The sequence below is a fragment of the Dendropsophus ebraccatus genome, chromosome 7, assembly GCF_027789765.1.
Source record: "Dendropsophus ebraccatus isolate aDenEbr1 chromosome 7, aDenEbr1.pat, whole genome shotgun sequence".
Taxonomy (NCBI): domain Eukaryota; kingdom Metazoa; phylum Chordata; class Amphibia; order Anura; family Hylidae; genus Dendropsophus; species Dendropsophus ebraccatus.
The window spans coordinates 31,405,553-31,418,887 of NC_091460.1; the positions used below are offsets into that span (position 1 = coordinate 31,405,553).

General features: G+C 45.9%; 1 protein-coding gene across 1 annotated transcript in view; it reads right to left on the minus strand.

Annotated features, from left to right (window-relative positions):
- ATRN (attractin) overlaps nucleotides 1-13,335 on the minus strand; it is a 112,763-nt gene that overhangs the window by 50,664 nt on the left and 48,764 nt on the right. The window contains exons 5-22 of the mRNA XM_069977220.1: nucleotides 12,685-12,887; nucleotides 12,077-12,245; nucleotides 10,961-11,051; nucleotides 10,147-10,390; nucleotides 9,670-9,853; nucleotides 9,330-9,484; nucleotides 8,075-8,159; nucleotides 7,334-7,554; nucleotides 6,266-6,384; nucleotides 6,048-6,186; nucleotides 5,788-5,963; nucleotides 3,570-3,789; nucleotides 3,139-3,324; nucleotides 2,574-2,807; nucleotides 2,139-2,276; nucleotides 1,927-2,020; nucleotides 1,380-1,432; nucleotides 995-1,089 (exon numbers count right to left, since the gene is read on the minus strand). Of these exons, the coding sequence (XP_069833321.1) occupies nucleotides 995-1,089; nucleotides 1,380-1,432; nucleotides 1,927-2,020; nucleotides 2,139-2,276; nucleotides 2,574-2,807; nucleotides 3,139-3,324; nucleotides 3,570-3,789; nucleotides 5,788-5,963; nucleotides 6,048-6,186; nucleotides 6,266-6,384; nucleotides 7,334-7,554; nucleotides 8,075-8,159; nucleotides 9,330-9,484; nucleotides 9,670-9,853; nucleotides 10,147-10,390; nucleotides 10,961-11,051; nucleotides 12,077-12,245; nucleotides 12,685-12,887 (2,806 nt within the window). The remainder of the gene's footprint in view (nucleotides 1-994; nucleotides 1,090-1,379; nucleotides 1,433-1,926; nucleotides 2,021-2,138; nucleotides 2,277-2,573; nucleotides 2,808-3,138; nucleotides 3,325-3,569; nucleotides 3,790-5,787; nucleotides 5,964-6,047; nucleotides 6,187-6,265; nucleotides 6,385-7,333; nucleotides 7,555-8,074; nucleotides 8,160-9,329; nucleotides 9,485-9,669; nucleotides 9,854-10,146; nucleotides 10,391-10,960; nucleotides 11,052-12,076; nucleotides 12,246-12,684; nucleotides 12,888-13,335) is intronic.

Consider the following 13,335-nt stretch of genomic DNA (forward strand, 5'->3'; position numbering starts at 1 on the left):
TGTAATATCTACTCTGATGCTAATATGCCTCCTTAGAATAAACATTAGGGGAGGGTCAGTATAGCTAGCACCGCTGTATATCTATCTGTGTTGGGTATAGGGCAGCCCTGCAGTTCCCGACACAGCGACTAGTGGCAGCAGAGACACAGTGTCACCCGTTATAGCTGCTCTCTGCTTCAACCCCAACAGAGCGCAGTAGGAGAAGGGATCGGAGATGGCGTGGGAGGACTCGGGCGTGACCTGGTGTGGCATGTGGAGGCTGGAGCCCAACGAGCCAACCCCAGCCGCCTGACTAGCAAATTACTGACTGAGACGCCAGCCCCCAGATCAGGAGGAGTTAAGAACCTTTCTGCTCTCTTCCTAATGGGAACAGGAAAACACTGAGGGGCGGCTTTTTAAATTCTCTGTGCTTCCTATTTCCATTAGGATCAAGGGTCCAATCTGCGCTGGTGCTGTCATGATTGGACGAAGTGAGAAAAAAAAAAAAAATTAAACAAAGTTATACTACAAAATGAAATAATGTTATTAGAGAAATAAAAAAAAAATATATCAGAAAAGAATGCCTCTAAGTATTAGTGGAAAAACAGTTAGAAAGCATGTCCCTACTGTGCCATTATCCCTCGATTTACAAATGTATATGTCGTGTATACACGTATTCCAATAGACCATAATTTTTGACAACCTAATAGCTATGAAGCCCCCTGACGTCATCTTAAAGGAATTTTGTTTTGTTATTTTTTTCAGGCATTAATCCGACCCCGGCAGTCAGTACAGTAACTGTCTCTCTATTGTTCTGCACCATGATTATCATCACACAACGTCACGGCACTAAGCCGAGTCAAATGGTGCACTGGTTTGTTCTAGACTTTAGCTGCGATCAAAAGGATTTTTCATAGGATAATCCCAAAAATAACACAAAAGCTGCTGAAGTCAAAGGATCCCCAAAAATATTGCAAAGAAAACTTTAGTAGCAGGGCAGGGTGGAGACACTCACTTCCTCAGGGGTGGCCACAAAGTTGATGGCGGTGTAGTATCTGTCGTCCTCCTGCGACAGGCTGAAGGTGAACTGGTAGTCGATCAGCAGGGTGTCTGAAAAATACGGTTAAAATAACATTTACATTTTTTTTTTTAATTTTTGAGACAACTAGGAAAACCTATCTTATTACCAATGCTGCAGTACCCACTGTCAGCCTGCAGGGGTCATTGTTGCACTAGTTACAGAAAATGAAGACAAAAAATACAGGCAATCCTGTTCAAGTATATTGTACCCACTGCCATACAGAATATCCCTCCTATATAGTGTACTGTACCGCCAGATCATGCATATCTCCTGCTATAAAGTATACTGTACCACCAGATACAGAATTGGCCTCACTCACAGTAACATGTTCCTTTCAGGGGGTTCCCTTGATATCGGTTTTCTACTTCACACCTACAAATAAAGCATATGGCATAAGTTTTAGTTTTTTTCTGCATTTATTGGTCTCACAGTTACCTGAAATACTGGTCTGTGCTGAGGTAGCAGAGCTGAGCGACCCTGGACAGGCTCAGCTCTGCTACATCTACAGAATGTATGGCCCACACATTCAGTACAACGGGTACAAGGCTTACTGCTTACGCACACCTTTGGAAAGGACAATGATGGCAAAGATTATTAAGTCTCGCTCCCTGAATTGTGCTGCAATGGAGTGAAGATAATGTAGGTCACGCTGCAACTCACAAGTGGCCACAAACGTCACCAGAAATCCGTCCAGGATGGATTCCTAGAAATTGTCAGGGCACGGTTACACCACTTATGAATCACAATGTGACCCCATTCACGAACATGAGTTGTGATGCAGCTCGATTCAGTGATCTCTGGTCATGTGACCAGTGTATGGCCCAATCCCTCTGAGGATACTGAGTGGTGGAAACCCTGTGACTTACAGCTGACACTCTTCTCCCTTGATCCCCTTGGTGGTACAGAAGCACTTGCCGCTGTTGGTGTTGCACATAGATGCGTGCCCATTACATTTGCAGGCTGTGGAGAAAACATAACACGTGAGACCACTGCCATAGAGAATGCATTCATAATACAGGCTGTTGTATAGGTCAGACAGTGGTCACACGCATAGAGGTAAGTGAGAGGTGCTACGTACACTGGCAGGAACCCCCGTTGGTGGGGTCCCCGTAGTAGCCGGAGATACAGGTGTCACAGTTCTTGCCGGTGGTCAGGTCTTGACATTTCTCACAGGTACTTTCATTGATGCATTTACTGTGTCCATTACACTGGCAGGCTAAAAAGTTGGAAATTAGAGAGAACAGGTCACCCAAAGATGGAAACAAGTGACCTGATATAAAATATTATATATATATATATATATATATATATATATATATATGGAGTACCCGCTCTAGTTGATGCAAAACTAATCTTCCCAGCATGCTGTGCTAGCCTCTATAACTCAAAACATGCTGGGAAGTGTGGTTTGCATCAGGGCCACAAGTGCACTATGTATGACATATCGCATACTGTATACACTACTCGTCAGATAAAAATATAGGTGGTGAGAAGAAACCTGAAATCTGACTACCTGGACAATGGATGAAGGACCAGTTATAGTTGTTGTTGCTGGGGCACAGCCCGGGATCCAGGATCGGTTCTGAGTTTGCCTTTGCAATCCCAGAAGCATTTGGCATTTTCATGGGTCCTTGATATGAAGCCTCCATACACTGCCCCTTCCCTGTGTTACTGGGGTCTGTGCACCAGCCACATCCAGGCTGCTCCAGGCACTGGGCACATGTACGATATCCAGAGCAGTTCTCCGCTGTTGGGGGCAGGAAAAGAACAGACTTAGAGAGCGCACATAAACATGACATAGTCATAGAGAAGACAAAAACCCTTCTCCGGATTATCCCGCACCATGCTCAGGTAGCAGGAGTGTATAATGCTGATGGTAAAGAAACGCTCAGAATTATCCCGCACTATGCTTGGTTGGGAGGATGATGCTAATAATGATGCTGATGTTTTTCCCTTCCCTTAATGATCAGGCAGAAAACTCATCAGATGCTCTGCCTGATCACCGAGAGAACTGACAGCTGTTCAGCAATACAGACAACAAAATAAAAGACAACAGAGTACTAAAATGGAGTACGTACGTGGACAGTTGCTCATAGTATACCATTCCATACACTGCCCATAAGGGAAGGAAGCCACATAGGCGTTGGAGTCCACACACTGCTTCATGTTACTGCACCACATGCACTCGGAGCTGGCGCTGGTGCATTCTGAACACTGCGTCCTGGAGGCACACGGGGTGCGGCACTGCTTGGCGCTGTGATTGGCTGCAACAGGAGAGGAGACATGATCAGTGTTCACAAAACTAACCGAAGTACAATAAATTGGTAAATGGCCACTACCATGTACTGGACTACTAATATTAGTATACAAGTGTGGTAAATTCACCAGGAAGGAACCAGTGGTAGTATAACAGTTACATAGCCGTCAATCACATATATCTGTAATGAAAGATCTAGTTAAAACATATGTAAGTTTGGTTCTTATCAATCAGAGAAATATCGTAGCTCACCGGGTCTCTCACAGACGCTGCCATTTATCTGATGGATGCAGGTCGCCGCTTTTAGGCCGACAGTGGAAGGTTCAGCCAGATAACCACAGAACCCTGCGTCACTGGGCTCCCCCGGCTGCCACTGCAGGGTAGTGTTGGTGAACGGCGACATATCTTCCCAGCACCAGTAGGAAACGTTGATCTTTCGTAAACCAACCCACGGCGTCAGCTCGCTCTTTCCCTGTAGCAAAACAGTTCTCTTAGATCAGAAAAGATTTTCTTAAAGGGAATCGGTCAGCACCCAAGCCCTAGCTGTGGTTGACAGTCCCCTAGTGAGCATGATGCCTTTTGGTAATTTATCTGTGGAGTGGATTATGTGTTTATTATTAATCTTGTGTCTCCTACTGTAATGAAGGGTCAATAAAGGGTTGTGGCTCAGCGTATGTGCAGCACTCTAGCACACATCACCACTCATTTCTCCTCCCTCTCCATCATAAATAATGAATGTTGCCCGGCCTCCTGCTCACTCAGCTGTTAGTCAGTATCTGCCAACAGAGGACACATCAGCAATCAGATTTATAGTTGAATCACTTAGGGTGCCTTAACACAGATATTTATCTGACAGATTTTTGAAGCAAAATCCAGGAATTGATTTAAAAAAGAGGAGACATCTCAGTCTTTCCTTGATGACCTGTTCCCTGTTTATAGCCTGTTCCTGGCTTTGGCTTCAAAAATCTATCAGACAAATCTCTCTGTGTAAAGATTTCCTTGGTCTGTGTAGAAGCTGTGGTCTAGGGGTAAGACACCTGTTTAAAGATCACCAGCAGGTCTTTCTTTGGTTTGATTCACCTGATGGAAATGAAATATAGGTATTTACTTTTTCTTATCATTGTATCATTTTTAAAAGTACATAGAATTCCCAAACAGGTCAAAATTAGTTTAATATTTTTTTAATACAATGATAAGAAAATTTAAAAAATAAATAAATATATGTTTATTTTCTCATATCATTGTATTAAAAAAAAAGAATTTAAAAACTAATTTGGACCTGATTCTTTGCACTTTTAAAAATAATACAATGACGAGAAAAAAGAAATAACTCAAACTCATTTCCATCAGGGGATTTGAACCAAACAAAACCATCTGTTGTTGGTGTCTAAACAGGTGACTTAAAGGGGTTGTCCGGCGAAAAAAAATTATTCACAGAATAACACACATTACAAAGTTATACAACTTTGTAATGTATGTTATGTCTGTGAATGGCCCCCTTCCCCGTGTCCCACCACCCCCACCCGTGTACCCGGAAGTGTGGTGCGCTATACATTACCTGTCGCGTGCCGACCACGGTCTCCGATCGTCAGCAGTGACGTCTTCTTCGGGAGCTTGGCGGATCTTTCCGAGTGCCGGCCGCCCTCTGCAGCGTCATCCGAAGCTCAGCCGCGATTGGCTGAGCATAACTGTGCTCAGCCAATCGCGGCTGAGCAGCTGATGACGTGGCCGCGTCATCAGCCGCTCAGCCGCGATTGGCTGAGCACAGTTATGCTCAGCCAATCGCGGCTGAGCTTCGGATGACGCTGCAGAGGGTGGCCGGCACTCGGGAAGATCCGCCAAGCTCCCGAAGAAGACGTCACTGCTGACGATCGGAGACCGTGGACGACACGACATGCGGTGAGTATAATGCACCACACTTCCGGGTCTAGCGTGGGTGGGGGGAAACACGGGGAAGGGGGCCATTCACAGACATAACATACATTACAAAGTTGTATAACTTTGTAATGTGTGTTATTCTGTGAATAATTTTTTTTCGCCGGACAACCCCTTTAACCCTAGACCACAGCTCCAACACAGGCTAAAAGATTTAACTATATCTGATTGCAGATACTGACTTACAGCTAAGTGAGCAGAAGGCCGGGCAGCATTGATTATTCATGAAGGAGAGGGAGGAGAAAGGAGCGGTGAGGAAAGCAGCCAGTGACAAACGCTGAGTGGCATCACTCCTCTTTGACTCTTCATTACTGTAGGAGCCAGGAGATTGTGGATAATCCACTGCACGGACAAATTACCAGAAGATACCATGCTTACTAAGGGACTGCCAGCTACAGCACACTGTCAGACCCTAGTAAAGTCTGGGTGCTGACAGATTCCCTTTAAAACTCATAAAACTCACCATTATCAACATCTCTGCTTGCTGTTACTGAATGCAAACCTCCAAGCAGTGTGTAAGAGATGCCGCACTTACCTGCATGTTCTGCAGCTGCTTCACAACAAACTCCACCTTCTTGGGGGTGGTGAGAGAGGCCAGCATGGCGTTGTGGTTGCGACAAGCCAGCTTGGAATAGTCATAGTTCTCCTTGGTGTTTGTGATCTTAAGGCAGGAGCTTTCCACTAGATGCCAGTTTGCGCCGCAGATGTTTTCTGGGGAAAATACACAAAAACTATTCACTTATGAACTGTATGAAGAAATGGAGGTTGTCATCAGTAGTGCAGCCTCTATATTACCCGGCAGCCCGATACACTCCTGATTACGAGGTTCCCACTGACAGTTCTGGTCCATGGCGCAGCTTTTGCAGCTTGTCTTCTTGTTGCAGTAAAACCCGTAGTTACTCTTGGGACATTGTTCATATAATGTGATCGCTCCCTGGAAGTAGATTATACACTGAGTATATAGCATGTGACGTGAAGAGAAGACAGGTGTCCACCATGCTGGGGTCACTGACCTGGCTGCAGTTCTGGCTGAGGGATATACACTGGTCATTACACCACCGGCAGCCATTGGAGTTCACCGTGCAGCTGAAGCAGTCCGTGTACTGATCACACCGGCTGTCACTGTCCGAGTCTGACAGATAAAAGTATTGTTATTATTAGGGACATTGTAAAGGTAATGCTACAGACGTAGTAGGGACAAACATTCCACTAGGGCCCTGCCCATTGTAATGTAAAAATCACTTGGTGGATTGAGGCATCCCACCCCACAACTGAGGATGTCCTTAAATCTTATATTGCTGGTGCATATAAAACATGTTATTGTTACCTTTCCGCACTCCCTGGTGTTCCCCGCCAGTGGGGAACACCGGCAACCCAGAGGAGGACACCAAAGGAGCACAGAGAGGTAAGGATAACATGTTTTTTTATGCAGAAGCAATATATTACAAAAAGGCTGAACGCCAGGACAACCCCTTTAAGGCCCATTTACACAAGATGATTCTTGGCCAGGAAGGTAGCTAGAAACGCTCCTTCAGCTGATAACTGACCGATGTAAAAGTGACAGCAATCAGCCAAGGATGATCGGCCTTGGCTAATCATGTCTTTACAGCAGGCTTCAAAATGAATAGTCATTGGTTTTACATCTTCCTGTGTAAACAGGGAATGCGAGGCTGATAACGACAAAGGGAAAAATATACATAGCTGTACTGTCAGTATTCAGATCACGAGCAGCAGTGCATACTTACCATCAGCGCTGTTTGTGATCCTCTTCTGTCCTCCAAACACTACTGTATCTTCAAGCTGCTTCCTCCTCCAGAATGATTGACAGCCAGAGGAGGCAGGGCCTGAATATATAGTCGGAGGACTGGCAGCCAGAGGACTGGATCACAAGAAGCGTGGATGTAAGTATACACTGCTTGTGATCTGGAAACTGATAGCATGGATATATACATATGCTTATCCATATACATATCTGTACTGTCAGTTTCCATGGCTGTAGGAACAATGCAAGGATCGTATATGCAGCCCTGCTGCTGGATTTGTTGTGCAGTGTATGTGACATGACTGTGTGCGGTGCTTACACATGACTACAGGGCAGGCTTGGATGCTCTCGTTCTGCTGCTTCGGTGATGCCTGTTCCCAGGATAAGCACTGGGAGGCTCCGCTGTCCCACACACACCGCACTCCGGGTCCGGCGGCGACACATGACGCGTTGGTAGTAAAAGCCTCACAGCTCTTGGAGGTGTACACCAGGATGTCGCTGAGCAGGAGGCTGTTGAAGCCACCAAACACAAACATCGTGCTGGGAAAAGGACAAGAAGAGAATTAATCTTAAGGCGGAACTAAAAGGCCTGAGCATCACTGTATAGAGAGTATATGGAGAGTAGGGATGAGACATAGGAAACACAGAAAACGGGAAAGACCTAGAGGTAGATGCAGGAAGGAAATAGTCCCATATCGTATACTACATCTATGCTGAGATGTGAATGTCTGAAAGTACAGGCCTGAAGTCTGAGGCTGCACTACTGAGCCGCCACCACCACGGTGCAGGGTCATCATGAAGTGGAACCAAACCAACTAATAAAAAAGGCAAAACATCACAGACACCAGACCTCTCAGTTATTGAGGTACATGGTGATGTAGATGACATTTACAATGCTTTAGTAGTGCAGCCTCAGGCTTAGTGCCTTTTCAATATGTGATAGGAAGGGATTAGTGGGGATTTGAAACCCCCATCATTGGGCTGATATTATCAGATTTTTTTATCATCCCAGGATAGTGGGATGGGCAGCAAGGAGAAGAAAACCGGGAAACAGTCTTACCCATTTGTCATGACGGCAGTGTGACCAAAGCGATTGACATCACGCTCCAGAGCGGGAGGCGGCAGAACATACCAGTTATCACACGCTACAGTAAAAAAAGAAAAAATATCTTATAAGGTATAAGGATACTATGCAAATGAGGAAGATGGAAACATATTACAAAGTAATATAACTTTATAAAATTAATATGTTAGAGAAAAAAATGTCCTGCATGAGTTTAGGGGTCTGGCCGCCTGTAGTCCGAGTGAGTTTAGGTCTGGTCTGGGAACTGAATAATTTTAGAGGTCTGGGGTCTGAATGAATTTGGGGGTCAGGTCTGGAGTCTGAATGAATTTAGGGTTCTGGTCTGGCATCTGAATGATTTAAGGACCTGGTCTTTAGGGGATATCGTCTGAGGGATGAATTAGCCTTATGGATTTGAAGAACTTGGATCAGAGTTTTACTGAACTCAATAACTTTAGGGGACTTAAGGCCCTATAACACGAAACAATTATTGGCTGTATTCGGCCGATAATCGTCTCGTGTAATAAAAGACAATGAACAGCTGACATGAATGATGTCGGCTGATCGCTGTCTGTCGTTGTCTTTCAACATGTCGAAAGACAAACGACTAAGATAGCAACGATTTGCTGCCGTCGCTCAGTGTAATAGGATCGGTGGCAGCAGACCGCTGCTATCTGCTATGGGCTGCCTGGATGATATAGCGATCACCCAGGCAGCCCCTCCGCAGATCCCAGCGGCCCCCCATCTCTTTCCCTCTCACTGCCGACACGTTTAATAGCGCCGGCAGCGAGCAGGGAACAAGAAGCAAGCTTGTTTGCTCCTCTGCATCCCCCCGTGTAATAGGGGCTTTAGTGAGTTTAGTGGTCTATTCTGTGTTGTGAATGAGGTTTATGGATCTCAGTAATTTTAAGGGTCTTAATGTTTAGCCCAGAATACAGACACTCAGTAAAGCCGACTGAGTATTCCAACCTAGTATACATCCCCATGTGACTGTCCTATATCTATAACATATCATGCACAGGCTGCATCCACGCATTTATAGGATGGATTTTCAGCCCCAAAAACCATCTGCAATAAATCTGCTGCGTATCAGCAAACATTTACGAGTGCACAATCTCTTTAACCATAAAAAACTCAACATTAAATAATGCAGAACACTTCATGTCAGATTAGAGGAATTCTACACAAATTGTTAGCAACAATAATCCGGCAATAAAATTCCCAGTGTATTTCCCATACAGTCTGCACTCACCGATGTCATAGGCCATGAAGTCCTTAGAGAAACACTTGGCTCCATAACTCATAGATGTGTCGTTGTGAGTATTCCCTCCGAACACCAGCATGGTGCCACTGATAATCACCGCCGTGTGCAGGTAGCGGAAAAACTTGCTGTCTTTTAGGATTCTCCTGAAGCATACACATAAGAAAAAGATGAAAAAGCTTAAGGCCTGAATGACTTCAGCATTCGCTTTTATACACGTACTGGTGCACTACATTCTCCTGTCACTAGGGGGAGACATCCTATAGATTATATAGTAAATCTCAGTGGTATGTACAGACCACATTACAGACTGGTCCACCCCAGGACTTACCACATGCCTTTGTCCACCTCATACTTGTACAGGTCATCTGCCAGGCGATATTTGTTAGCGGTGAAGGCCTTGTATCCACCATGGATATAGATAGAGCGGGTGTTCTCATCATAAGCGCTGCTGTGGCCGTACCCACCCTGGGCTAATGCCCCTTGAGTCTCCACAATGTCCCAAACGTTGGTATCTAACAAAAGAATAACATAAAATTAATCGAGAGGCAGAGACAAAACAAAAATTAAAGGGGTTGTCGAGCAGAAAAAACTTTGCAGCTTTCTTTCAGAAACAGCGCCACCCTTGTCCTGTGTGTGGTTCCGTTGAAGTATTGGTACAAAGTTGCAGTATCACACATGACCTGAGGACAGGTGTGGTGTCTTTTTAAAGGAAACCTTTGAAGGTATTTTCTCTAATGCTGGATTACCCCTTTAAGGTAAGAACCAAGCAATGCAGAACACATCCTCTGATTTTCTACTCACTCACCTAAGTTGTATCTCTGGACGCTGCTGATATAGCCGTAGAGGGGACAATGGCCGAAAAACACCAACATGACGGTGCTGCCACTGCTGAGTGTGACGATGTGAGCGGAGTGCCCGACCACCGCATACTGCTCCTTAACGTTCGGTAAGAGCTGGACCCAGGACTGGTTCTGGACGTGGAACACCCACAGCTGGTTGGAGACGTTCCCTGTGGAGTCTATCTTCCCGCCGTACATGTATATCTTCTCCTGTGTGAAGAAAGATGGAAAAACGTGGTCCTGTGAATACTGTTTATACTGTAACTAAACTCTTCTACAACAAAATATTATTGCAGCTGCCTGAAACCACCACTAGGAGGACTCTCTCAATACAGGTGTACAGTGTGCCAAATAGACGCTCCTGCCCACTGGACGTAGATGTGTGTACAGCGACTAAGAAATATGATGACACAACTAGTTATCTTTGTTAGAACTAATAACCACTTCCCTTAGTTTCACCTCTTCATGGAGGAGGAAGGAAGAAGTAGCAACTAAATACGTCCATTGCCTCTCATTGAAGAGAATGGCTATAGGTTGCTGGCAGGGCATTATGGGAGATGTAGTTTAGTAAAGCTGGAGAGAGGCTGGTTAGGGAATAATGCTTGAGAACACGGATGGGGAAGCTTCAGCCATCCCGCTGTTGAAAAACTACAATTCCCATCATGCCTGGACAGCCAAAGCGAAGTTTAGGCCGTCCAGGCATGATGGGAAGTGTAGTTTTGCAACAGCGGGAGGGCCGAAGATTACTCATCCTTGCTTTAGAAGAACTATTTCACTGACCTTATATAATGCTAGGGAGTGTCCATAGCGGACGGCGACGGAGTTCACCGACTTGTTCAGCTCGAGCCACTCATGGGAGACCAGGTTATATCTGTAAGAGACACAAACCAGTTACTGGTGAACCGAACCGGATAAGAGACCTATGTCTATTCTGATCCCCTATACCAATGGCCATCACCCCATAATCCAGGGATGGGGAACCTGCGGCCCTTCAGCTAGTCCAGTCTAAGGGCATGTTCACACTGAGAAAATTTGGCGGAATTCCGCGGCGGAGCTCTCTGTCGAAGAATCCCACCTGCCTCAGCTTCTCTATGGGAGGGTTCACGCATGTCTGCTTCCACCCCTCTCCACTCATGTTAATTCTTTGAGCGGATGCGTGCGAGCCCTTACACAGAGAAGCCTTTAGACACCGAGGCAGATGGGATTCCTTGACTGAGAGCTCCGCCAAATTTGCTCAGTGTGAACATACCCTAAATGTGCTGCAAAACTGCCCCCATGCGTTTCACTCACCCTACACCATGCTTAAGATCTCCGCTTTCCGTCACGAACAAAAATACTTCCTTCGATATCCAACGACTGGTAAAGCTAAGAAGTCACATGACAGAGGGTGCGTGACAATGTGTCAGCCTAGGATATATACTGACCATATCCTGGACCAGCACAAGAGGCTGGGAACCCAAATTGTAATGGTCTAGGTCAGTGCTCCTCATCCTCTGGTTCGCCAGATGTTGCAAGACTACAACTCCCACCATGTTCTGGCGTTGTGGGATGAATTGTAGTTCTGTGCCAGCTGGAGAACAAGAGGTTGGGGAACAATGGTCTCTGTATATGCGGACTGTAAGGGTATAAACCCACACACCGTATACGCAGCAAAAACGCAGCAAATATACAACAAATATACAGATGTGATGGTGAAGATTTGATGCTGTGTTCAGTTATTTAGATCTAATCTGCTGCGTATTTGCTGCGTTTTTGCTGCGTATCGCAGCAGTAAATATGCTGCATATACGGTGTGTGGGTTTATACCCTAAAAGAACAATTCAATGACTGGAAGCAAAGATTTTATCCCCCCCCCCCCCCACCCCATTTTATAGTGATAAATAATGTGGTCCTCACGCATTAACCATCTCAGTATTGGAGCGGTTGAACATGTAGCCGCCCACTATCCACATGATGTCGTCCAGCACCACCGCCTTGTGGGAGGCTCTGCCCGTCTGGGGGACGGAGAACTCTTCCCGTGTCCAGAATGACTGGTTGGCCGGGACTGGGATGGAGCAGCCGGGACCTGAGGATGAAGAGGAGAGAGATGATAATGTGTCGACAAGAGGGGTCTGGTGGCTGGGACCCCCGTTCTGCAGGAAAACCTGAGTATATACAGTAATAGAAATCTATACCAGACGCTCCTAGGTGAATGGGGCCTATGGCTATGCTCAGTATACGGGACACAAGGTCTCATCATCTCATATCATTTTGCTGTTCCTGACACAATCTGTGGCTCCTTATCGGTGTGTTCAGGTTATCAGGACAATACGGTGTCACTAATATCCGGCCATACTAGATATCCAGCGTCTGCCTGGCCAGACCAAACAACACAGGGAAATCTCCGGCCAGACGGCGACCTGACGCTGACACCTCTAATCCTTTACCACAGTAATGTAACGGGAGATAATCCGCTCCTAGAAGTCCAGCTAAGATTACAGTGTGTGTAAGTTATCCCCGCTCACCCTGCCAGCCGCCATTACACACGCAGCTCTTGGTGCCGTTCACATTGCAGACTCCGCGCTCGGGGTAGCCGCAGTCCTCCCTGCAGTAGGGGATCTCGCAGGACTCTCCCTTCCATTGCTCTGAGCAGTCGCAGTACACGTTGCCGTCGTTCCCCTGCACGCAGATCCCCCGTCCTGAGCAGTTGTTTGGACACGTGTCTATGCTGTAATGTAAGGAGATACGGTACGGTTACACGGCTGCATTTTACAGTATCCATTGATATAAACCTCAGACAGACATTGCAAAAAGCAATGCTACAAATACATTGTATTCAGGTTGTCAGTGGCATTACAACCTGGATTCATTCCTGTCAATGGAACAGAGCTGTAATACCATGTACAAACTGATGACAAGGGTGGCACTGTTCCTGGAAAAAAATTATCATGTTTTTCTAATCAACATCTACAAGCAGGAACTCATTGTTGGTATTCCACCAAGAAAGGGATGCTGACATATACTGTGGCATACTCCATTCACTTCAATGGCCCTAGCCTTGTCAGCTAGTGACTACATTTAGGGCTCATGACGACGGATAGCTGTGACGTACTACAGTGTGAACCTGGTGCAAATATGGCTGTCCGCACATAACAGACTAATGTCAGAGGATCTCG